Raw genomic sequence first — 23,808 nt, 5'->3', positions numbered from 1 at the left:
CGGGCATGTCCCCAATGGGAGGTGTGCAAGAGGCAGCTGATCAATGAATCTCTCATTGATGTTTTTAACTCTGTCTCTCTCCCTTCCTCTCTGTACAAAAATCAATAAAATATATTTTTATAAATAAATAAATAAATAAATAAATAAGAGGAGACTGGCTCAGGATTCTATCACCAGAGGCTGGAACCAGAAGTTGGCCAGGGCTGGGGTAAGGGGCAGCCTCTACACACACCCCTGTCTGCCCCTGCACTCACAGACTCACTTCCCTTCTTTCCATTTATCTTTGTCTCTCTTTGCTCCCATTCCTGTTCCTCTTACAAACTCACTTCCTTTTCCTCCGTTTCCTCATTATCTTTCCTCCCAGCCCCATTCCTCTCCCTTTTATTGTGTCTCCTCTCAAGTGTTATCTCTCTGGGTCTCTTTGATCTCTGCTCTTCCTGTCTCCCCTTCTCTTCCTTCCCTCTCTTCTTCCCTCCCTCCTCCTGACATCTCTTCCTCTGGTGTCTCCCTCAAGAATCCTCCCCCTGACACACACATACACACACACTATCTTTTATACAGAGTTTGTCTGTACTTTTTCTAAGTTTATATACGTAAATATTTACCATTGTGCTATAGTTGTTTACAGTATTCAGCACCATAGCATGTTGTACAGGTTTGTAGCCTAGAACAGTGGTCGGCAAACTCATTAGTCAACAGAGCCCAATATCAACAGTACAACGATTGAAGTTTCTTTTGAAAGCCAAATTTCTTAAACTTAAACTTCTTCTAACGCCACTTCTACAAAATAGACTCACCCAGGACGTGGTATTTTGTGGAAGAGCCACACTCAAAGGGCCAAAGAGCCGCATGTGGCTCGCGAGCTGTAGTTTGCCAACACGGGCCTAGGAGCAATAGGCTATTCCGTCTAACCCAGGTGTGTAGAGGCTCTACCACCTAGGTTTGGGTAAATGGACTCTATGACGTTTTCAAAAGTAGCAATCCAGGGGGAAGGTGGAGGGGGGTGTAGCAATCCATTCTTATGCAAGTTAATGAGTTGAATTTAGCTCTCCTTTTCAAATAATACTGATTTGTCACAGCGGGTTCATTAAAATTATTTAATGAGATTTTGACTTTGAAATATGAATTACATCTAATAGAAAATTCCTTTAAATGATTGGTGGTGAAGGGGACCAAAAGTTCTGCCTTTTAGGGTATTGATTTTCAAGTTGGCTATTAATAAACAAATTACCTATAAATGGCTCATTCTCACTTTTGAAATCTAAGATCCCATCTCCTCATTTTCTCCTTTGTCCAAAATGTCATACACACACACACACACACACACACACACACACCGAGTTTTGCCTCTGTATTTGGAATTTTCATGCTTAATGTGAATTCCCCATGCATATGCATTAAAATTTTATTTTCTCCTGTTAATCTGTCTCTGTTAATTTGGTTATTAGCCCAGCTAGAAGAAATTAGAAGGTAGAAGGACAATTAATACTTTTTAGCCTCCCACAGTGGAATTTTTAAGTTTTTTCTCTACTATTAAGAAATGGTATTTGTAGCAAAGTGCTAACGGATTTTCACTTGACACATGTATTATCAATATATGAATACTTTAAACTTAACAAAGAAAAGACAATTGTCCAAGCATTTCTGTATTACTCCACAATGAAGATAGTAATAAAATGAATAACACACATTTAGTATTATATACAATATACTATTCTAATGCATTATATAGATTAACTCATTTAACCTTATAAATGTAAGTCCTTTGCTTACTCCCATTTTACAGATAAGAAAGCTGAAGACAGGGTTAGATATTCCAGGTCATACAACTAATAAATGTATATTCCTAGTAAGTATATGTATTTACTGATGTCTTTTTTTTGTGAAGATTATCATTGCTTTGGTGATTCTTGGTTCTAGAGTACTTATAATGCACTTTTAAAGCCTGAAACATTTGCCAGGAGTTTTAAAGTCAATCAGTGTTTACTGTCTATAACTGGAACAAAAGAAATTATTACTACCAAACTAGAGATGGCTTCCCATGGACAGTAGATACAGCAATATTAGGATCTGTTTCTCATACATCATTTTCTCTTTAGAAGATGGATCACACCAAGAACTTGATGAAGTCAGTCTGCTTACTGCTATCACAGTATTTATTTTGTCTACCAGTCCAGAAGTAACTATCATCCCATGCCTTCAAAAGCGCTGTATTGAGAAATTTAAAGTTACACTTGAGATTAAAGATGCTATGGTAAGTGTCTTTAGCAGAGAGATGTTTGTGATAGGAATATGTTTAGGCTTTTGCAAAACTTTTCTTTGATTTTTGTTGACTCTAACAAGTATCAGACTAAAATTCTTATTTTTATGTTTGGGGTGATATATTCTTGGGGTGAAAATACCAAATAAATATAGTCTTATTATTTGGCCCTGGGGATAGAGCATAATTGGAAAATGATATAGGAGATTTAAAAAAAAAAAATCAACAAAAAACTGCCTGGTCGATGTGGCTCAGTGTTTGAGCGTTGACCCACAAACCAAGCGATCACCAGCTCGATGCCGGGTCTGGGCCTGGGTTGTGGGCTTGATCCCCAATAAGGGGCATGCAAGAGGCAGCTGCTCAGTGATATTTCTCTCTCATTGATATTTCTATCTCTCTGCCTCTTTCCCTTCCTCTCTCTCTAAAAGCATGTTTTTAAAAAACCAACAAAAACTAAATTTGAAATAGGGGCATCTTAAAATTGACATATTTCTAATGTTTTTTTCAAGGGATATTTAGTAAAATATATTATAAATTATTATAGTGGATTTTCTTTTTGTAGAAAAAAAAAGAAAGGCTTCAGCATATGTCTTTATTTATTTATTATTGATTTTAGAGAGAGGGAGAGAGAAACATCGATTTGTTGTTCCACATATTTATGCATTCAGTTGTTGCTTCTTGTGTGCCTTGACCAGAGATCAAATCTGCAACCTGGCACATCAGGACAATGCTCTAACCAACTGAGCTACTTAGCCAGGGCTCCAGTACAGACATACCTTTAGTATGTGATCATGAAATAAGGGGACCCACTCCAAAAACAGCCTAACAAATCGATCCCATTGCTCTACGGTCCCTTCATTTGCTGAATTAATTCTCTAGTCCTTTATGTGCTACAAAATGAGTTTGTAGCACATGATCACAACTATTTCTTTCTTTTTTTTTTTTAACATATTTTTATTTTATTTTTTAAATATATTTTTATTGATTTCAGAGAGGAAGGAAGATAGAGAGAGGGGGGAAGAGAGAGAAACATCAATGATGAGAGAGAATCATTAACCGGCTGCTTCTGGCACGCCTCCTACTGAGGATCAAGGCTGCAACCCAGCGTGTGCCCTTGACCAGAATCGAACCCAGAACCTTTCCATCCACAGGCTGACATTCTATTCACTGACCCAGTGGTCAGCAAATTCAGTAGCCAACAGAGCCAAATATCAACAGTACAACGATTGAAATTTCTTATGAGAGCCAAATTTTTTAAACTTAAACTTCTAACGCCACTTCTTCAAAATAGACTCGCCCAGGCCATAGTATTTGTGGAAGAGCCACACTCAAGGGGCCAAAGAGCCACATGTGGCTCTCGAGCCGCAGTTTGCCGACCACTGCACTGAGCCAAACCAGCTAGGACACAACTATTTCGACTCCTAAAGTATAGGAACCAGATTTTCTCTCAGAAAAATTTAATCATCCAAAGACCATCACAATTTATTGAATAAAGATATTATATGCAGTAAGTCCTCATTTAACATCGTTGATAGGTTCTATGACTTTAAGAAAAATGGTGTATAAAGATATCAGTTTTGCCCTAGCCGGTTTGGCTCAGTGGATAGGGTGTAGGCCTGCAGACTGAAAGGTCCCAGGTTCAATTCCAGCCTAAGGCACATGCCCAGGTTTCGGGCTTGATCCCAGTGGGGGGCGTACAGGAGGCAGCCAATCAATGATTCTCTCATCATTGATGTTTCTATCTCTCTCTCCCCCTCTCCTTTCTTCTCTGAAATCAATAAAAATATATTTTAAAAAAAAGAAAAAAGAAAAGAAACTCATTTTACCATAGGCTAATAGTAAATAAGAGTTAAGTTCCTAAGGTATTTCATCAATGTTACAACAAATGACATTATTTGAGCACTTGCTGTAATTGTTGTACAGTCATCTCCTTTTCTTCTGTTCTTTTTGTTGCCTACAGCCATGAAGGAGCTTTAGATAGCACTCTCAAAATGATGGTTCTGATATGTGATGACCCATAATATGGTCCAAACATGGTTCCTTAAGACCATGACATTTGAATTTTAAATATATGTGATCTTTTTAAGACATTTTCTGAAATCTCCAAAATACTTTTCAAGTCTGTATATGTGTTTTAGTTTAATTTTACTGAGATTATAGAAGGGCATATTGGGGATGGAAAGGAATAGAAGTACAGAAAAGAAGAAAATTAACCATTACAATGTATTGAATAAAGGATACAACAGGGAAGGCAAGTTTTCATATCCTAGTGTATGCATTCACGTGCCTGTTCCCAGTCCGAAGTGTCGCAGCCACTGTTAGCATGCAAGTTTGAATACCTGTTACTATTTGGACTTCAAAATAAAAGATAAATTAGAAATAAATTTAAATACCTTTTTAGGAATTTTTAAATTAACTTTTTAAAATTTACTTTAAAATATACTTTTTAATGTAAACTTATTTACAGTTCATACTATTTTTTTCTCTTACTTGATTAGGTACAAATCAAGACCTACCAGCTCCTACTTTCCATTTTTCAGTATCCAAATCCAGCTGTTTCCTACCCTTACATTTACTCTTTAGTCTCCTCTATCATGGAAAAACTACAGGAAATAGACCAAAAATATCCTGAAGACGCCACTGAGCTTCAGATCTTTCAAGAAGGTATAAAGGTCTTGGAAGCACTGGTAACCATTGCTGAAGAGCAGCACCGTAAGTGTCAGCATGAAGTTCATATTAGGTCAGAATCTGTCCAAAATCAGAAATTTAATGTGAAAGTGTAAAGCATTCACATATTGGTTAAATGAATAAATTTAAAAATGTAAGAGTCACTTAATATTATATTTTCATATTTATTGAAAGGCAGTGTTATTTTAATCCCAAGTAGTATTCATTTGGGAGAAGAGATAGGAAAAATTGTTTTCCTCATAAGTGTAAAAGAATGTTTCCAGATCAAGTGTGTTTACAACTTTGTGTAATACACATTTATATTCCTGAATGTAGGGCTTACTTCATTTATTTACTTTCCAGGCTCTCAGCTGGTGGCTTGTCTTCTACCCATCCTCATTTCCTTCCTTTTGGATGAGAATGCTCTGGGATCAGCAACTTCCATAATGAGAAATTTACATGACTTTGCTTTGCAAAAACTCATGCAAATTGGGCCTCAATTTTCATCAGTGTTTAAAAGTGTAATGGCTTCTTCTCCAGCCCTGAAAGCCCGCCTTGAGGCTGCTATAAAAGGCAATCAAGAAAGTGTCAAAATCGGGACACCAACATCTAAACATACTAACCACCCTGGGAAGAATTCAAGCATCCAATTGAAGACCAGTTTCCTCTGATGTTACTTGTTTTTATTAATAAGCACCTTAATATAGTACTTGATTATTTTATTTACTTCTTTTGGGGACAAAAGTGACATTTTAGATACTTGGAGGTCTGGTTGATTGTTTTAATTTAACTGACTTTTCAAAGTCACAAAACAACGTTTTTTTGTGGGGTTTTGTTTTTCATTAAATAAAGCTGCACAGCTCTATCAGAGTTCTTGCCAGGAATTTCAATAAAGTGCTAAAGAACTGACCTTACTAAACAATCCACTGCTTTAAGAATGAAATGGGTTTCTTCTGACAGCCCGTACACTCTGAATATTATGACAGGTTGGACTCTATCATAAATTATCTGCATTTATGTTATATCCCAATTTTAAATTAAAATCCTGCCTTATTAGCAGTTATATTAAACTTTCTTGGATTCCTCAAACAACAAATTATTGGAAAATTACTTAGGAAGGTTGATTTGGAATTATTCAATATATAATAGTACAAATTAATTACACCCCTACAGTGTGACTTAAGATTTGATGTCTATAAATATCATGGGTTTTCAGTCATCTTTTGGTTTTATTTGTATTGGGTTCAGAAAATAGAAATTTTACTCATTTTAAATAAAAGAGGGCATTGCACTTCAATGTTTCAAGTGGATTTTCTGTTACCTCTATTCCTAACAACTTTGTTCATTTGCATTTGTGGCAAATATTCATACCAATGAGTTTAATATAGACTCATATCTATATTTAGATCAACTATGGGTTTATATAAATGTCAAATTTAGTACAGTAAATTTAGATCATCAGTGAATACAAGTATGGTTTTTTAACATGAAACATATTTTAATATAGAAAAAAAATCTAATGATAAAGTCATCTTGGTTGAAAAATATTTTTTAACTGTTGGTGATCTGTAATTCTCCTTCCACTTCAGTGTTACCCTGTGAATCAAGCAGTATATCTAAACAAAGCATTTCCTTGTTAAATATTGAAAACTGAAGTGATGGGGCATGTTCAGAATTGAGAAAACACTTTGAATCAAGCAAAAGCAATGTAATGTACTCTATTTTATTATGTTTGTATATAAATACTCTTAAATTGTTTAGAGTGAAAACATTTGACAAACTGTAACACTATCAATTTTTCTAATTTACATAAATAAAGCTAATTTTCTTTATTCTTGTATTTGAAATTATTTATAAGATGGCTGGTTAATCTCCCAGATTTCAGAAAATCAATTTTACAGGGCAAATAATATCACTTCTCTGTAACTTGGCCTTTTTTCTCAGAGGAGCCCTTTCTTTGGAGCATTCTTTGCAATGGTTTGGGTACTCTGTTTTCTTAATTGTCTTGAGGAATTTGAGAGTGTACTTCTTACTGTTTCTTTCACCTGGATGCCCTTCCCTCCTATGTTCTATCTGGCAGGTTTCCACACCTTTTGGGCCTGGTTTAAATATCACCATATCTCCTCACCTTGGTAATTCTCCTTTAATATATATTAATATATGTTATATTTTATATGTGAGATATATATATATATATATATACACATACATACACACACACACACAATATATATATATTATACACACACGCCAATATATGTTGTGTGTGTGTGTGTGTGTGTGTGTGTATATATATATATATATATATTTTTTTTTTTTTTTTTTTTTTTTTTTTTTCCAGAGAGGAAGGGAGAGAGAGAATCATTGATTGGCTGCCTCCTGCATGCTCCCAGTGGGGATCGAGCCCACAATCCCAGCATATGCCCAGACCAGGCTCTCCTTTGATTTTTTTCCTTCCACATATAATGACCAAATTTAACTGCACAGCACTGAGCCTAAGGGGTATTGGGTCGATGATGGCAGCACCCAGAAATTGGAGTTTCATATATGCAGTCACTGGTGGGAAGTTCTTGTCCTCATTGAGGCTGGGAGCTGAGCTGGTGAGCTCATAATGCAGATGGAATTCAGATGTGCAATCGGGTGTTTTGAGGACAGTCTGAATTCCTTATGTGGTCTGATTCTTGGTGTCCAGCAAGTTTTCCTGTGCCGGGAAACTTACAAATGGCCTTAAGGACTGCATTGCCCTATAGTCCTTAATGCATCTTTTAATTGTATCCTTTAGTTTGTTCAGTTAAAAACAAGACAAGAGGCTCCAACAGAGCTGCTCATGCTAAGTCCTATGTCACCATACTGGAACTTAATTACAGTTTGGCCTCTCCCAGAAATGGAATCTTCAATCAGTCATAAGTCATCTAATCAGCAGTATGAGGTCATCAGCCTGCCAGACCCCTTCCACCTGCTAAAAGAAAGTGACCTTCCCACAACAAATATGCTTATTAGTACAACTTTCTTGTTCCCACTTCCTTTTGCCTATGAAAGTCTTTCATTTTGTGTAGCTCCTCAGAGCTCCTATCTGCCAGATAGTACGCTGCCTGATTTCATTCATTGTTAAATAAAGCCAGTAAGATTTTTAAAATATATTCAGTTGAATTTGTCTGTTTTTTAAAATCAGTTTTCAAACATTAAGATTTCTAGCCTGGCCAGCATGGCTCAGTAGTGAGCGTCCACCTATAAACCAAGAGGTCAAGGTTCAATTCCCAATCAGGGCTCATGCCCGGGTTGGGGGCTCAATCCCCAGTGTGGGATGTTCAGGAGGTAGCCGATCAATAATAGTCTCTCATCATTGATGTTTCTTTCTCTCCCTCTCCCTCTGAAGTCAATAAAAATATTTTTTAAATAAACATTAGGATTTATACTCACCATTTAGTGATATGGTGTCCTGAATTGTTTGGATTAAAGTTGCCATATGAATGTCAATAGTTACAAAAAAATATTTCCAATGCCATAGAATGAGGATCTTTGAGCTAGGGTCTATTCTGTAGCCTTTTTAAAAATGCATCAATACAACATATTTAATAAACATTGTATTAGTAAATATGTCCTTACTGATAAGAAAATTAAGGCTTGATAGCTGAGATTTGGACCTAGGGTTCATACTGAAGACAGAAAAAGTGCTGAGGCAGTTCAGACTCTATCAAGATATAGGTTTTCTTTCACTGCTACCTTCAATTTAAAGGGAACACTTAAACAGATCCTGATAAATGTTGTAAAGTCATATAAGCCTAGTGCTATGGGAGCCCAGAGAAGAAAACTGAAGCTTCAGAAATAGGCTTTATGGAAAGAAATGAACTTTATGATATAGGCGATCAGAATAGTATTTACTTGAAGGGATAAATACATATTAAGTGCGTAACCCAAAAGTCTTCATATCATTGACTCTGAAAGTTCCCCATATTCCATATCCTAAAGAATTCCCTGGGTGTTTTTTTTTTTTTTTTAATTATGTTAGTTTGTACTATGAGAGAAGAAATTCAGCCCTCAAGCTAGTAAACTATGAAAATATTAATACAGAACTGACAATATGTGAAGTAAATTATTTTATTACTCACCCAAGGATATTTTTCCATTGATTTTTAGAGAGAGTGAAAAGGAAGGGGAGAAACAGAGAGAGAAACATCAGTGAGAGAAATGCATTGATGGGTTGCCTCCTGTACATGCCCGGACCAGAGCCAGGGTTCGAGCCTATACCTAAAGTACATGCCCTTGAACAGAATCGAACCCAGGACCCTACAGTCTGCAGGTCAACGCTCTATCAACAGGTAGGGTGAAATAAATTCTATGCTCAAAAAAACTAAAGTTGCTGAAACCGGTTTGGCTCAGTGGATAGAGCGTCGGCTTGGGGACTGAAGGGTCCCGGGTTCGATTCCGGTCAAGGGCATGTACCTTGGTTGCGGGCATATCCCCAGTGGGGGTTGTGCAAGAGGCAGCTGATCGATGACTCTCTCATCGATGCTTCTATATCTCCCTCTCTGTACAAGGTCAGTAAAATATATTAAAAAACAAAACAACAACAACAAAAAAACTAAAGTTAAAATGTTGAATCATTTCTGCTGGTTTAATGACTGCATTTCCCTACATTAAGGCAACAGTCCTACATCTTCAACAGCCTGCCTATGTATCTTTCCAAAGTCCATTAACATAACATTTATAACTGACACATATTGCAATTTCTCCATCAATTGAATGCACTTTCCTCTTTACAAACTTCTTACCCTTACAAGACCTCAATTTATTAGGAGAAATTTATCTCCATGTTTGCTAGCAATCTAGTTACTCTACTGGGAGCTAACTGACAATGATCGATTGTCAATTCAACTGTCAGTTAATGAGTTGTGGCCATTCACTTCTGTTTACCCATCTGTTTAACTGATGCCTGGGCTTTTAGCTTTGAGGAAATGGGAAATTTTGTGTTGTGATATAGAGCTGGAATATATCCAGTAAAGACCACAAATACAATTCCAGTGTCTTTAAATTCAAAGGAGCTGGCTTCCTTTCATTGTATTTCTGTTTGGTTAGGACTCCTGCACTATTGTATTGGGGCATTTTGAAATGATTGTTCCACAGACTACTTGGGAAAATTTCTCTTTATTTGATGGCCATTCTTAATATATATCCACAAATCATTCTTTAAATAGACAATGTATTTTATTTTTTAAAACGTTTTTAAAATCATTCTAACTATGTTTTTAAGAAAATAAGAGGTCATTGTTGCTGATGAAAAACTAATGTTGACAATGTTTTGTTTAATGGAATCAAAATTTATTCATTTAATTTTTTTTCCAGAAAAAAGTACCTAAAGGTAAAAGATACACACACACACACACACACACACACACACACACTCACACACACTCACACTCACACACGATGTAGTCAACTCTTTTTAAACTACTAGAGACCCAGTTCACGAAGTTCATGTATAGGTAGGGTCCCTAGGCTTGGCTGGTGGTCAAGGCCCATCTGTGGAGCGACCAGCAGGGTGATTGGGGGTCCCCATTGGCACCTGCGTTGGCAGGGCCTGGACCTGCCTGCTGGCTGGCCCCGCCCCCCACTGCCACCACCAGTCACCTCCCTCTGCAGGGCAACTGGCAGGGCGATCAGGGAGCCCCCCCCCCGCTGGCACCCACCTTGGCTGGCCTGGGGCCTGCAGGTTGGGGGCAGTTCCTGCATTGAGTGTATGTCCCCTGGTGGTCTGTGGGCATCATAGCGACCAGTCATTCCGTTGTTCGATTTGCATATTGGGCTTTTATTATATAAGATACTGTTGTAAGAAAGAACAATATAAGTGAGGTGCTTTTTTAAATATATTTTTATTTATTTCAGAGAAGAAGGGAGAAAGAGAGGGAGAGATAGAAACATCAGTGATGAGAGAATCATTGCTTGGCTGCCTCCTGCACGCCCCCTAGTGGGGAGTCAAGCCCGCAATCTGGGCATGTGCCCTTGACTGGAATTAGTCCACAGGCCGATGCTCCATCCACTGAGCCAAACTGCCTAGGCAAGTGAGATATTTTTAAAAGCAATTTAAACTATGCCAAGAGGATTTTTGTTATGTTATTTATGGAGGTAGTGCAAATGGTCTCAGAAAAAACACACAAGCATGTCCAACCAAAACAGGCTCTGCTGAACAATTAAGCCTTTAAGCCAGGAAATTATCTGTTGGTTACTTGTTTCTGATCTTGATTAACAAAGCTTTGGGATTTGTTTTTTATGACCAAATGCTAAAGGAGTTCTCACTACTCCCTGAATCGCCAGTGTGACTAGTGTTTCCATACCTTTCTCTCCCTAATAGTGTCAAGTAAAATGTCATCTTAGCCTTTTTTAAACACAAAAGCTTCCTAAAAATGGATTTTTCTAAATGATGGAAATGCTTTTCTTTCGACAGTCAACAGACCTATTGTGAGTCATTATCAAAGGAAAAGTGGTTATACCAGGCCACTTCCTATTCACAGTTAGAGGTGTTGTTACTGTGCATTTGCTACATTTTTATTGCAAATGCATTTTTTCTTTTCTTTTTTAAATATATTTTTTATTGATTTCAGAGAGGACGGGAGAAGGAGAGATGAAACATCAATGGTGAGAAAGAATCATTGATCAGCTGCCTCCTGCACTCACCACAGTAGGGATCCAGCCAGCAATCCTGGCATCTGCCCTGACTGGGAATCCAACTGGTGACCTCTCAGTGTATGGGACAACATTCAACCAACTGAGCCACACCGACCAGGGCTTTTTTCGTTGTTTATGGGATTATTCTGGTTTCCCAATGTATTTAAAGTTTTGTGGAGCCTAGTGTGGCTCAGTTGGTTGGGCATCATCACCTGTACCGGATGTCACCAGTTTGATTCCCGAGGGGGCACATGCCCAGGTTTTGGGTTTGGTCCCCAAGAGGGCATGAAGAAGGCAATCAATGAATGTTTGCTCTCACATAGATGTTTCTCTCTCACCTTCTCTTTCCCTCTCTCTCTAAAACTCAAATGTTAAAAGTCTTTAAAAAAATAGTTACCAATGAATGCATATATAAGTGGAACAAATTGATGTTTCTCTCTCCCTTCCTCTCTTTCTAAAAATTAATTTTAAAAGAAAAGAAAAAGAAAAAAAATGCCCTGGCTGAGTGGCTCAGTTGGTTGAAGCGTTATCCCATACATCGAAAGGCTGTGAGTTCAATACCCAGTCAGGGTGTGTACAAGAGGCTATCGACCCACCCCTCTCTCTCTCTCTCTCTCTCTCTCTCTCTCTCTCTCTCTCTCTCTCTCTCATCAATGAGCATGTCCTTGGGTAAAGATTTAAAAAATTTTGCACAAAAACTTGTATATGAATATTTATAGCATAATTACTAGTAATAGCCAAAAAATGGGAACAACCCAAGTACTTGTTCATCAATTGATGAATGTATAAACAAAATTGGTATACTGTATTTTCTTCACAACTTTTATATAAATCCAAAAAAAATGATTCTAAATTTAAAAGCTTATTTTAAAAGAAAAATATCTGATTCATGATGTCTAGGGTAAGGTCTAATAATTTGCATTTTTAATCTGCACTTGTTTCCTATCGCCCTTGCTTCTGATGGATGGTCACATGCCATTCTTTAAGAAGCACTATCCTAAGGTCAGCTCCCAGGCTGGCGCCCAGCCTAAAGCAGAGCAGCTGTGTGAGCATGACCACTGCTTTCAGGAAGTTTGCTGGTCAACTCTATAGCAGGTATTTACAAAGTAGGTCCGCTCAGCCTCTGTTCACCTACGTTTTTAGGGATTAGTCAGTAGAAGAGGTAGCTCTGTCTCTGGTCACCAGCAGGAAAAGGTGTGGTGGAATAGAAAATAGGTACCTGGCTCCCATTTTGAAAGTCCCACCCATCTTAATGAGTGTCAAAACACCTTAGTCACTTCTATTTTGTTTATGTTGCTCCCTTTCCGCGTACTACTTTTCCTTGGGCTCCATCCCAGATAAAAGAAATCAAGTGCCAACCACTACCCACAAGTAAGCTGGTGAAGAAGGCTACAGTAAAGAATGTTCTTGGACCCTTGGTTTCAATAGTCATTTCTTCATTCTTAATCCTCAGCTAGTCTCTGTTCCCTCATGGGGAAAACACCAGTGTCTCTTGCAGGTGAGATTATAGCAGTGTTTAGTTAAGTGATCATAAAGGTCTAGGTATAACAGATTAATGGCCCCTAGTAATTTAGGCTGGTGTGTTAAAAAAAATATCCAGGGTAGGAAATTGGCAAGAAAAACGGGGCAAATCTCAGACCTGGGAGAACAAAGAACACTGTTCTGAAAAATATATAGCCATGAATATCAAGTGATATAAATTTTCATCACCTGGTCATTACTCTGTGTGTGTGTGTGTGTGTGTGTGTGTGTGTGTGTGTGTGTGTTTACCTTTGTCAGAGAAATGATAGTTATCTTTTTACTGTGCTCTTTCTCTGAGGACTGGGAAACAATACATCCTTGTGTTTTGTGCTTACACTCCATTTTGGTTTCCTATGTCCACTGCTGAAATGTTGCTCAGGCAACCTGTACACATAGGTCTCTTCATCTTTGTACAATTATTGCTGTCAAGCCTCCCTCCCTTTCATGACTCTGCTTTGTTCAGTCTAGTAGAGATTTTATTTTACCATTGATTCATGATGACCTTGAGTGAGATCATTGCTAATTAGGAATGATCATATCATCGAAACCGTTTTGGCTCAGTGGATAGAGTGTCGGTCTGCGGACTGAAAGGTCCCAGGTTTGATTCCGGTCAAGGGCATGTACATTGGTTGCAGGCACATCCTCAGTAGGGGGTGTGCAGGAGGCAACTGGTCAATGATTCTCTCTCATCGATGTTTCTAGCTATCTATTCCTCTCCCTTCCTCTCTGTGAAAAATCAATAAAATACATTTTTTTAAAAAAGGAATGATTATATCTATGAAAAGCACTTCCCTTGAACTCGAAAAAACAACCACAGTAGAAACTCAAACACGCAGGAACATGGAATGCCAGCACAGAAGGAGCACTGGACTCCAGTGCCAGGGAACTGGCGTCTAGCTGACTAATGTTGTTAGCTTGGGCAAGTCAGCTTCCGGGGCCTGTTTCTTCTCTGCCAAGCAGTGGGGAACAGTGTGACCTCATATCCCCGTTTGCCTAGGGTTGCAAGCTTAGCACTGAAAGGTCTGTACTTCCCAGTACCAGGTAAGCCAGGACGGTTAGTTCCCCTCTTGGACAGGCTGGGATCTTTTCCGGTTCTGATGCTTCGGGTCTAAGCCTCATGTGCTTTCCTCAAGGTATGTTGTTTATGCCCTTCTGAGAGTGCGGGCTGAGTCACAGGGAGACAGGGTGGCGGCAGTATAGGCACAGAACTTGGAAGGCTTCCTGCCTCCTGACCTGTGATTCACAGGCCACGTTGCCAGGCGCCATTCTCAACATCTTGGCAAGAGCGATCAGCTGAGAATGGTACACTCAGGCAGGAGGCATTCTTGGGTTTCCCGGAGGAAAGAAATTCGGAAACAACTGACTAATGAGAGGAATTTCTAGCAAATGTTGAGGCTGTCAGCATTCTTGCAAGTGAGCCAATGACCTTTCAAGCTACACCTACAACTGACTAGCGTCTTGGCTGTCATTCCAATGACGGCTCCTCTGTCCCCAGTTTGGACCGCATTCAAAACTGGCATGGCAGTAAGGCTTTTAGCATCCTCAGATATTGATTTAATCCAGCATGAGATAATATAAAATCAACTTTCTAGTAAAGGCTTTAAAAATAAGTAAGTAAATAACAACAACAAAACAGCAAGTGACTCACACTGCTAGTGCTGACAACTGAATCTGTTGTCCTATTTTCATAACTTCCAAGACAAGGGAGAGGGAAGTAGCTGAACTCAAAGTCTTGAGTGGCTTTACCACACTGCAAGTGACTACAGAGGCTGCCAGCTGGCCCTTCGCTGACTGAAATGAGATGCAGCTTGCCACAGATTTATATTTAATTTAGAAGCAAGCTTCATAATCACCTTGTAAGTTTGTTTCTGTGAGCCTGACTTCATTTTGGCTGTAGGCTTAAGATCAATGCCTGTCTTGATCTCACCTCATAGAATAAAATTTGCCCTAATTTCCTTCTCAGTCGTTCTTCTTAAACAGCTGGATCCAAAATATAAGCCCCAAATAATTACTGAATGAATATTCATGGAGAAAGTCAAAAGAGCTAGGTTTACAAAAACTATTTAAGGAACTAAATAACAAAGTGAGAAATTTATCTAACTCAGCAAATTAAAACAACAGTTATGTAGTCTCTTACCCCTCCCCCTGCCACCCTTGACCAATCAAAAATTCAATAAAATCAAGCTCAACTGGTTTAAGAAGTATGTACCAAAGAGTAATTTCCCCAACTGAATTTGCTCCTCTGCCCTATCTGCAAACTCTACTTTAGTGGAATCTAAGGCTATGTTAACAAAGGAAACTTTTAGCCACAAGTTCATGAGTTAATTACCTGGAGACTAATTATGACTCCAATAACAATTCTTGTTTACACATAACCAAAATCTAGTAGCATGAATATCTACATAAGATATTTTTGGTAATGCATGGTCAACAGGGGTGAGACCGGATGTATAAGAAGGCCCTAGGCATGTGACTTTAAATTCTTTCAGTTGAAGAAGAGTATTATATGTTACCTAATGGACTATGAAGAAATTAAAAGACGTGTGCTGGTTTACTTTGTACACCTGGTGGGTGGTGAAAGTTCTCATAATTCTACAATTTTGGCTACCAACCCTGTCCCCTGGCCTCTGAGTTCGTTAACTTTCTCTGAAGCTGGGGGAAGGGTGAGAAAGAGAGCTTTTAACATCTTTAAATCCTACATGATAAGGAATTTCTGACAAAAGATCAAATTGGGCCAAATAGGTCCAATCCAAGCCTGACTTGGTCCTGAGTGTGTATCAGAGTTATCAAAGTCACGGTCAGGCTTGTAGTGTTCTACCCAGATGCCAGTCTCTCCTGCTCAGGAGGCATCCTGCGGGCACCACAGCGAGCTGGCGACATTCCGTGGAGAAGGTGCACAAATCCCTCCCCATGTTTTTTGCTGTGTTTGTTTTCTTTTCCCCCTGTAAGATGGAGAGTTTGCAGGTGTGGTGAGTTTATGATTTAGCCTGTTTGGTCTAAAAGTCTTATAAGTTCCTGTTTCCGCTGTCAGACTAAAAATATCTCTGCCTGCCTTTGGAAGTTGCAGCAATTGGCCGATACAAAGGTAAAGTTTAGCAATTAAGTCAAAATGATTGACTAGGTTGGTCATTATGTCTTTTCCATTTGTAGGGATAAGCATAAAGGAAATAAGACTTTTAAAACGATATTGTTATTCTTCTTTAGCAGTGTGTACAAGAAAGGATTTCTTCCTCCCAAGTGCCTCCACCTTTCCAAGAAACTGAGCTTTTTAAGAATTCTCTGGGAGTAGCCCTGTATGAAAAGCAGTTACTCTGGTCCTACTCGGTAGACTGCCAGAATTTTCATTATAAAGGAGTAGGTTTAATAGGGTATCTTGGCTTTCCAGCCCTGACCCCAGATGATCTTGATGCCCACAAAGAGCCAGATTTAGAGGAAGGAGTGATGGTGGCCAAGAAGGATGCCAACAAGTCCAAGCACTGCAAGCTGGCAGACAAGAATGCGCCCAACCTTCATGTCATAAAGGTCTCTCAAGTCACAAGGCTACTGAGGAGTAGTTTGCCTGGAGACAACGTCTACTGGTACCTTACCAACAAGGGTACCTAGAATCGCCATGATTTTCATCATCTCCCACCCCTCGAGATTGTACCTGCCACCTTGCGCCACAGACCAGAAGGCCAGCTAAAAGGTCTGAAGGCAAGCATCCTGCAAGACACCTATTAGCAGGTTGCTGGATCAACAACCAAATTCCAGGGTAAAAGCAGATATGCTTAATCAACTCTCTCTTCCTCTCTGTAAAAAAAATCAATAAAACATATATATTTTTTAAAAATTTAAAAAACCAATTGATAGGCATTTTAAGGTAAGGGTTGTTAAAAACAAAAAGAAAACAGCCAAAACCGGTTTGGCTCAGTGGTAGAGCATCGGTCTGTGGACTGGAAGGTCCCAGATTCGATTCCGGTCAAGGGCATGTATCTGGGTTGTGGGCACATCTCCAGTAGGGGGTGTGCAAGAGGTAGCTGGTCGATGTTTCTCTTTCATCAACGTTTCTAGCTCTCTATCTCTCTCCCTTCTTCTCTGTGAAAAATCAATAAAATATATTTAAAAAAGGAAAATAATAACCTTTGTACAAAAAAACTAGTGTTTCTGGTTTGATGTTTTTCAGTGCCAGAAACAGACACTGTGTGATTTGTGTTACGAGGTAAGAGCATGCGTCCTATTCTTTGTGCACCCTGGCATTCAGAATGCTGAAGCAGATTTGTGTTTACTTTGCTTGTCCTTTCCTTCTGAGAACATAGAACATCACCAGTCTTGTGAAATATAAACAACGAGGCAACTGAGGTATGTGCCCTGCCTGGGAATCAAATAGCAACCTATCAGTGCATAGAATGAAGCTCAACCAACTGAGCCAACTCCCGCCAGGCTCTATACAGGTATTTCTGGTGAAATATGGCATTGCTATTTCCAGGAAATGGGTTCCTTTTCCTCAACGTAGGAGAGAACTCTACTTCCTTACTCAGGGGATCTGATGAAACTGCTGGTTGCTAGCAAGTTGGTCAAGCAACTGGAAAAATGCCCTTCCTTTGGCCTTTCAGTTGCTGACTGAAAGAAGACATTGTGGACATGACCTGACAGATCACTATTTTGAGCCTGTTCCTGGGCCTCTGGGCCATCTTCACCTTGTCAGCAAGGGGACAGCAACCCTCAGCCTTTCCTTCATCGCTCAGGGAAATGTTTACCTACCTTCCCCACTCCTCTTTCCCCTTCTCTCATTTAGCAGTTGTTGTGGGGTCGAACCCTGGGTTCAAAATAAGACCACCGGAGGCTGATGATTAATTAAAAAAGCAAACAAGGATTTATTGAAATATCTGGCCAGGGCAGCCGCAAGAGCACCACACGCAGGCGGACCCTACACGACTGCGCCGCGTTAGGGGCAGGTAGTTATCTTTAAAGGTTCTGAGAAGGAAAACCCCCATTCTGCAACAAACTGTTGTTTGGAATTTTCTGCTGTTCTTCCTAGATAAAATGTTGCTTTCTAGTTTGCTTTAGCCCATTTGAAGAATGATGAAGATAAACTTAGCTGTCTGACCTTGCAGGCCAGAGACCAGATATGCCCACAATCTCAATACCATGCCAGGTGCATTTCTTTTTCTTTTAATTGGATAGAACAGCATTGTTTTCGAGGCCAGCATTGAGATAACTACTAAGTGTACATAGGGCTGGCTCTTTAATGAAAACGAAAGTTCTGCCTGTAACCTTGCCCTGAACTTGAACTCATCCTCCCTAAGCCCATCGTGCGATGAGCAAAGCAAGTAAGTGAAGGTCCAAGTCAGAAGAGTAGGGTTACAATTCAAACAGCAGCTTTTACCCAAGTATGATTGCTACCATATTTCAGTAGTCTCCGCTCTCGGTTTGTCTTTCATTCAACAAGAATATAAGGCAGAGTGGCCTCTTGCCAAGACCCAAAACTCTGAGGACGTTGGGTCTCCCAGCATGAGGAAGGCAGGAGGTGAGAGGTGGTGGGTCTGCCCCATGTCACCACAGGGGAGGGGAAATGTGCTTCTGGCCTCCCAAGCTGGATGTCTAAATGTCACCCCACCCCATACCCACACACACAAGCCGTGCTTAAACACTGTGATTAGCACCTCCAACTGCCAGCTTCTACTCAGGGGCTGTGACTGCACGTGCCCTGGACACTGGAAACAAAGGTCCATGGTCCAGCCTGCGGGCCTGCTCACCACTTGGAACATCGTATGAGATCGTCCTTCCCAAGCCCCAGGTCTGCAGGAAACAAAGCAGAGAATCACAAATCAGAGGGTCCTTGTACCTTTGCTCTTACACTGACCCAAGAATCTATAGTTTGTTAGTGTGCTGACTTCATGCATTTCCACTGCAAAGGACTGAGTTAGAAAAAAATTAAAATCTACTTAGAAAGGTTTTGATAAGCCTCGGTTACAATAGGGGTGCTCAGAAATGGACATTCACATTTACCTTTGGTGGGAGTAGTAACTGGGGCAACATATCGAAGGCCAATGAAGTAATAGCTACTTTATTTTTTTTTAATATACTTTTGTTGATTTCTGAGAGGAAGGGAGAGGGAAAGAGATTGAAACATCAGTGATGAGAGAGAATCAATGATCAGATGCCTCCTGCACACCCCACACTGGGAACTGAGCCTGAAACACGGTCATGTGCCTTGACTGGGACTCAAACCACTATCTTCTGATTCATAGGTCGACATTCAACCACTGAGCTCACCGGCTGGGCAAGTAATACCTATTTTAAAGATAAAAACTATGAGCAACTAAACGTTCATTGTCAAGATTCCAGTTAAAGCACAGTAATATTGGAATTATATGGACCTATTTAAAAAAAATTTATTATTCACTGATTTTAAGAGAGAGAGGGGGGGGGAGAGAGAATTGTTAATCTGCTGTTTCACTTATTTATTCATATTCACTAGTTGCCATCTTTTTTCTTGCTTAGAGGTATAGTGTTTATCTGGAGAAGGTACTGCCTCACCTGCACATTAATGGGAATAACCACATCCTTTTTCAAGGAGGTGCAGAGGTTTTAGAAACCCTGAACTCGCTTTTTGTACTGGAATGGGTTTTCTTCTGTATAGACCAGTGCCGCCTGCTGAGGTGAGCATTGAGATCTGGCATGAGTTTTTGTGGAGCGGCACAAGTCAGCTGAGGGCAGGGCTGGGATCTGCGGCGGGAACGGCACTGGAACCAGGAGCGGCTGGGCGGAGCTGCTGTTCATGGTCTAGGCACTGGAGGGCATCAAAGGTGATACCCTTATCTTTGCTGTCTTCTCCAACTTAGCTTGCCTCACAGATGTAATATTTTCAACAATAAAGATTAAATAAATAAATAAAACCAAGGTTATAGTTCTTACAAGGAGCTAGAAAAAGAAGAAAGAGAGTGAATGAGTGGCTGGGCAGAGAGAAGAAAAGAATGGAAAAGAATGAAACCAGAAGGAAGACAGAGCAAGGAGCCAGAGAGAGGCAGAAGGAGAACAGAGCAAGACGTGACCACCTTAAGAACGGTTGCTGAGTTCTAGAAGGAACCTTCTGACGTGGGCAACGTGACTGCCGGTGTTTGTATTTGCCTCCAGGGAAGAGATCTGAGAGCTGTGGATGCATCTTAAAATTTAAGAATTGAAATCTTTATTGCAGTTCTTTTTACTCACTGGTTGCCTCTTGTATGTATCCTGGCCGAAGATCAAACCCCTAACTTTGATGTATCAGGACGACGCTCTAACCAACTGAGCTACCCAGCCAGGGAGAAACTGGTTTTTTTCTATGTGACACATCAATTATACTGATATATGAAAAGCCCAACATATACTCAATTGTCTTTAAAGACTGCAGAATAGACTGTATATTATGTATATTATGTAAACAGATTATACATATATTAAACAAGTATGTTTATTTGTATACAAATTCGTATATTTGCTGTACTGTGTGTGCGTGCATGCAATCACGTGCTCTTTCATAAGCACAGGGATTTTCTAGGAGGATCAGAAACTCTTAATGGTGATGAGGGACTGGGGGCAGGAAATCACCTAATCCCTTCCTTGCTATTGAATTTCCTTGCATGAGCACAAAGTTTGTCATTTAAACTGTTGATGAACAAAAACTATTCTAAGGCGTTTAAGAAGCTACCTTATCCACCACTCTGGAAATGCAATCAGCCTTCCTAATGTTGAAAATCAAGAATCTCCGCGTTGGATCTGTGCTTAACAAAATTCTGCATTTTGATGGCAGCTTTTGCATCTCCCTTAATCATCCGGGCTACCGTACACCCAACAGAAAGCATTAGTGCATTAAGCCTCTGTAGCTCCTGTATTTCAGGAAATCAGGGGAATCCTCCTATCTGGAAATGAGATGTGACCGTGGAGCAGTTATAATTCGCCACACACACACACACACACACCAGTGCACACAGTTTAGTTTAGAAGTTTAGATGTTTTCAAGGCTCTTCCCATGGGGTAACCAAGTGAGAGGATCTTTCTGGTTTTTTTGTAGTAAGTCCCTTGGTCTTATAAGTTACTCCATCTACCCTTCAACTGGCCATTGAGAGAATCAAAAGGACTAGAGACTACTGGAGAAGTTTTTCTATTTTGTTCACCCCTTTTAAATACATCTTCTCTTTCCTAAGGCATCAGTTTCTTCTGTCCCAGCATGATGTTTTCATCATTGGATACTTACATGGTGATAACAATTGTTTGATTGATTTAGGCATGCTCCCTGGTCCCTGTGAGCCCTGTTGATTTAGGTGCCATCGTCAAGGGAAGAGGTTTACGCTTTGTTCCCCAACTACCAATGAGCACACACTCAAACCCAGGAATAGCCTGGCTTGTGTCTGTAGAGAGTAATGACTGGCATCGGAGAGCTAAGGAGCATATGGTCATAGCTAACAGCAGGGCATTGGGATGATGGAGGAAAGCTCAGCACAGGCAGCTGGCTCTTGCCCACCTGGGATCCTGGAGGTTGCTAGGCAGAGCTCCACTATAAAAAGTGGGTGTGGCTCAGAGGATTGAATGCAGACCTATGCACCAGGATAGGGGTGTCAAACTCAATCAGAGAAGGGGCCAAAATCTAAAATCCAGCCTAAATCGCGGGCCGAATGGTTTACTAAACAGTCATAAACTGTCATTGTGATGGAAACGCAGCGGAGTGCAGTGATGACAGCGTGGTGCGGGCCACATTGCAAGGCCTGGCGGGACGGATTTGGCCCGCGGGCCTTGTGTTTGACACATGTGCACCAGGAGGTCACCGATTCAATTCCCACCAGGGCTCATGCCCCGGTTGTGGGCTTGATCCCCAGCAGGGGGCATGCAGGAGGCAGCTGATCAATGTCAAGGTTTCTTTCATCAATGTTTCTATCTCCCTCTCTTTTCCTCTCTCTCTCTCTCTCAAATCAATAAAAACATATTTAAAAAAATAAAAAAGAGAAAAAGATGTAACAAAAGAGCCAGGCCAACTTTGCTCCAAGCTCAACGAAGGCATGGGGCCAGCATCCTCGTCAGCCCAGTTTTGGGGGATCTATCTTTGGAAGACAACAGAGAACCCCAGGCTGGATCTTGTTTTTGAACGGAGATGCTAATTTGGGTAACAGGAAAAGCCTGGGAACCCTCATCTGGAGCTCTCACATGGCTGCCTTTATTATTTAAGTCAGGATATCCTGTTCTTCTAAGTACACAGGGAGCTTCGTGTCACACACACGCTGAGGAGTCAAAGGGAGGACGTTTCTGGAAGCGGTTTGTCTCTCAAGCCTCCAGACTCGCTGCAGACACTCCAACATCCCCTAAATCTGTCAGATTTTGAATTAGACAATTTAGGACTTTTTCTTTCTTTCCCACAGAATGCTCTCACCACCATTTGTTTAAATAGTATTCTGAAAAATAAAGATAACTGGCAAACAGAAACTAATCAGATTGTTCAGGAAACCAGTGAATCTAAAATATATATTTTTTTCCTCTAAAAGACGTGTGTGTGTGTGTGTGTGTGTGTGTGTGTGTGTGTGCGCGTGCATCTTAATTTATAAATAGGATCATATTATACATTCTGTCCTGAAATTTTTTCTGTCTCTTGTCTTTGATTTTATGGTTCTTGTTTCTTTCATCTCTGGCCTCGTCTTTGCCTACTTCCACCACTCTTTCTTTTCCTTTCATCCTCATTCCTTTGTGAAAGAACAAATATGCCTCTATATTCAGAAGGGCAGCCTCAAAAACACTACACATGATGAAAAAAAGAAGTTCAGTCATTAAGAGCATGGATTCTGGAACCAGACTTCTTGGGATTCACTCCTGCAAATTACTTACCCTCTGTCTGAGTTTCACTACTTGCAAAATGCGGGTGCAGATAATAATAGTAGGTTAAGTGAGGTCATATTTAAAGCAGTTAGAGCAATAACACAGTAAGTGCACAATATGTTTTAATATATTTTAGTTCTTATTTACTAAAAGCTTCTCTTTCAGTGTCTGGGTGTTTTAAAATACAGCCGTTCTCTTTCTGGCTCTCTTTTGGCTACCATAATTCATTCTCCTGTAAGCTTCTTCCTCATGTTCCTCCTCTTCCTGTTGCCATAAATTCTCCTACTGCTCTTCCTTATTTCATATGTCTATTCTTTTCCCATTTCTGGTAGCAGCTACTATAGACACAGCAAACCATACAGACCTCACACCCACCCAGAGCCATTGCCCCAGCTTGGGCTACCACAATTCCAACAGGCCCAGTTCAGAGTCTCAACCAGAGAGCTCCCTTGGCTGGAGATACACCGTCACGGGTGGCAGTGCCTCAGAAGCACCAGCCGGACTTAGCCAGACAGGTGAGAGACTCACCCTTGAGTTCTTGGATAATAAGGACTGGAGCATTTGTTTTCAAGGACTTGACTCCATTCTTTTCCTCCCTCCCTTTCTTCCTCCCTCCTTCTTTCCTTCCCTCCCTTCATTCAATATATTTTTATTGATTTCAGAAAGGAAAGAAAAGGGCCGGAGAGAGAGATAGAAACATCAATGATACGAGAGAACCACTGATCGGCTGCCTCCTGCACAACCTCCACTGGGGATCAATTCCAAAATCAGAACATGTGTTCTGACAGGGAATTGAACCATGACCTCCTGGATTCATAGGTGTGCCGTGCCGGCACAGCCACGGGTTCGACGAGCCCGAGGGAGGGCGGTAAAGG

General features: G+C 40.2%; 1 protein-coding gene across 16 annotated transcripts in view; it reads left to right on the top strand.

Annotated features, from left to right (window-relative positions):
- The window catches only part of HEATR5A (HEAT repeat containing 5A), a 108,341-nt gene extending 101,582 nt beyond the window's left edge, over positions 1-6,759 (top strand). For 14 of the 16 annotated variants that reach the window (XM_045585209.1, XM_036451140.1, XM_036451097.1 and 11 more), the window contains 3 exons: positions 2,100-2,254; positions 4,759-4,972; positions 5,291-6,759. In XM_045585209.1, coding sequence (XP_045441165.1) covers positions 2,100-2,254; positions 4,759-4,972; positions 5,291-5,598 — 677 coding nt within the window. In that variant the 3' untranslated portion in view covers positions 5,599-6,759. The remainder of the gene's footprint in view (positions 1-2,099; positions 2,255-4,758; positions 4,973-5,290) is intronic. The other 2 variants (XM_036451131.1, XM_036451089.1) reach the window with 1 other exon arrangement.
- The last annotated feature ends 17,049 nt before the right edge of the window (positions 6,760-23,808 follow it).

The sequence above is a fragment of the Pipistrellus kuhlii genome, unplaced genomic scaffold (assembly GCF_014108245.1).
Source record: "Pipistrellus kuhlii isolate mPipKuh1 unplaced genomic scaffold, mPipKuh1.p scaffold_m20_p_1, whole genome shotgun sequence".
Classification (NCBI taxonomy): domain Eukaryota; kingdom Metazoa; phylum Chordata; class Mammalia; order Chiroptera; family Vespertilionidae; genus Pipistrellus; species Pipistrellus kuhlii.
Note: the sequence above shows the minus strand (reverse complement) of the source record. Positions and strands in the feature narration are given on the sequence as shown.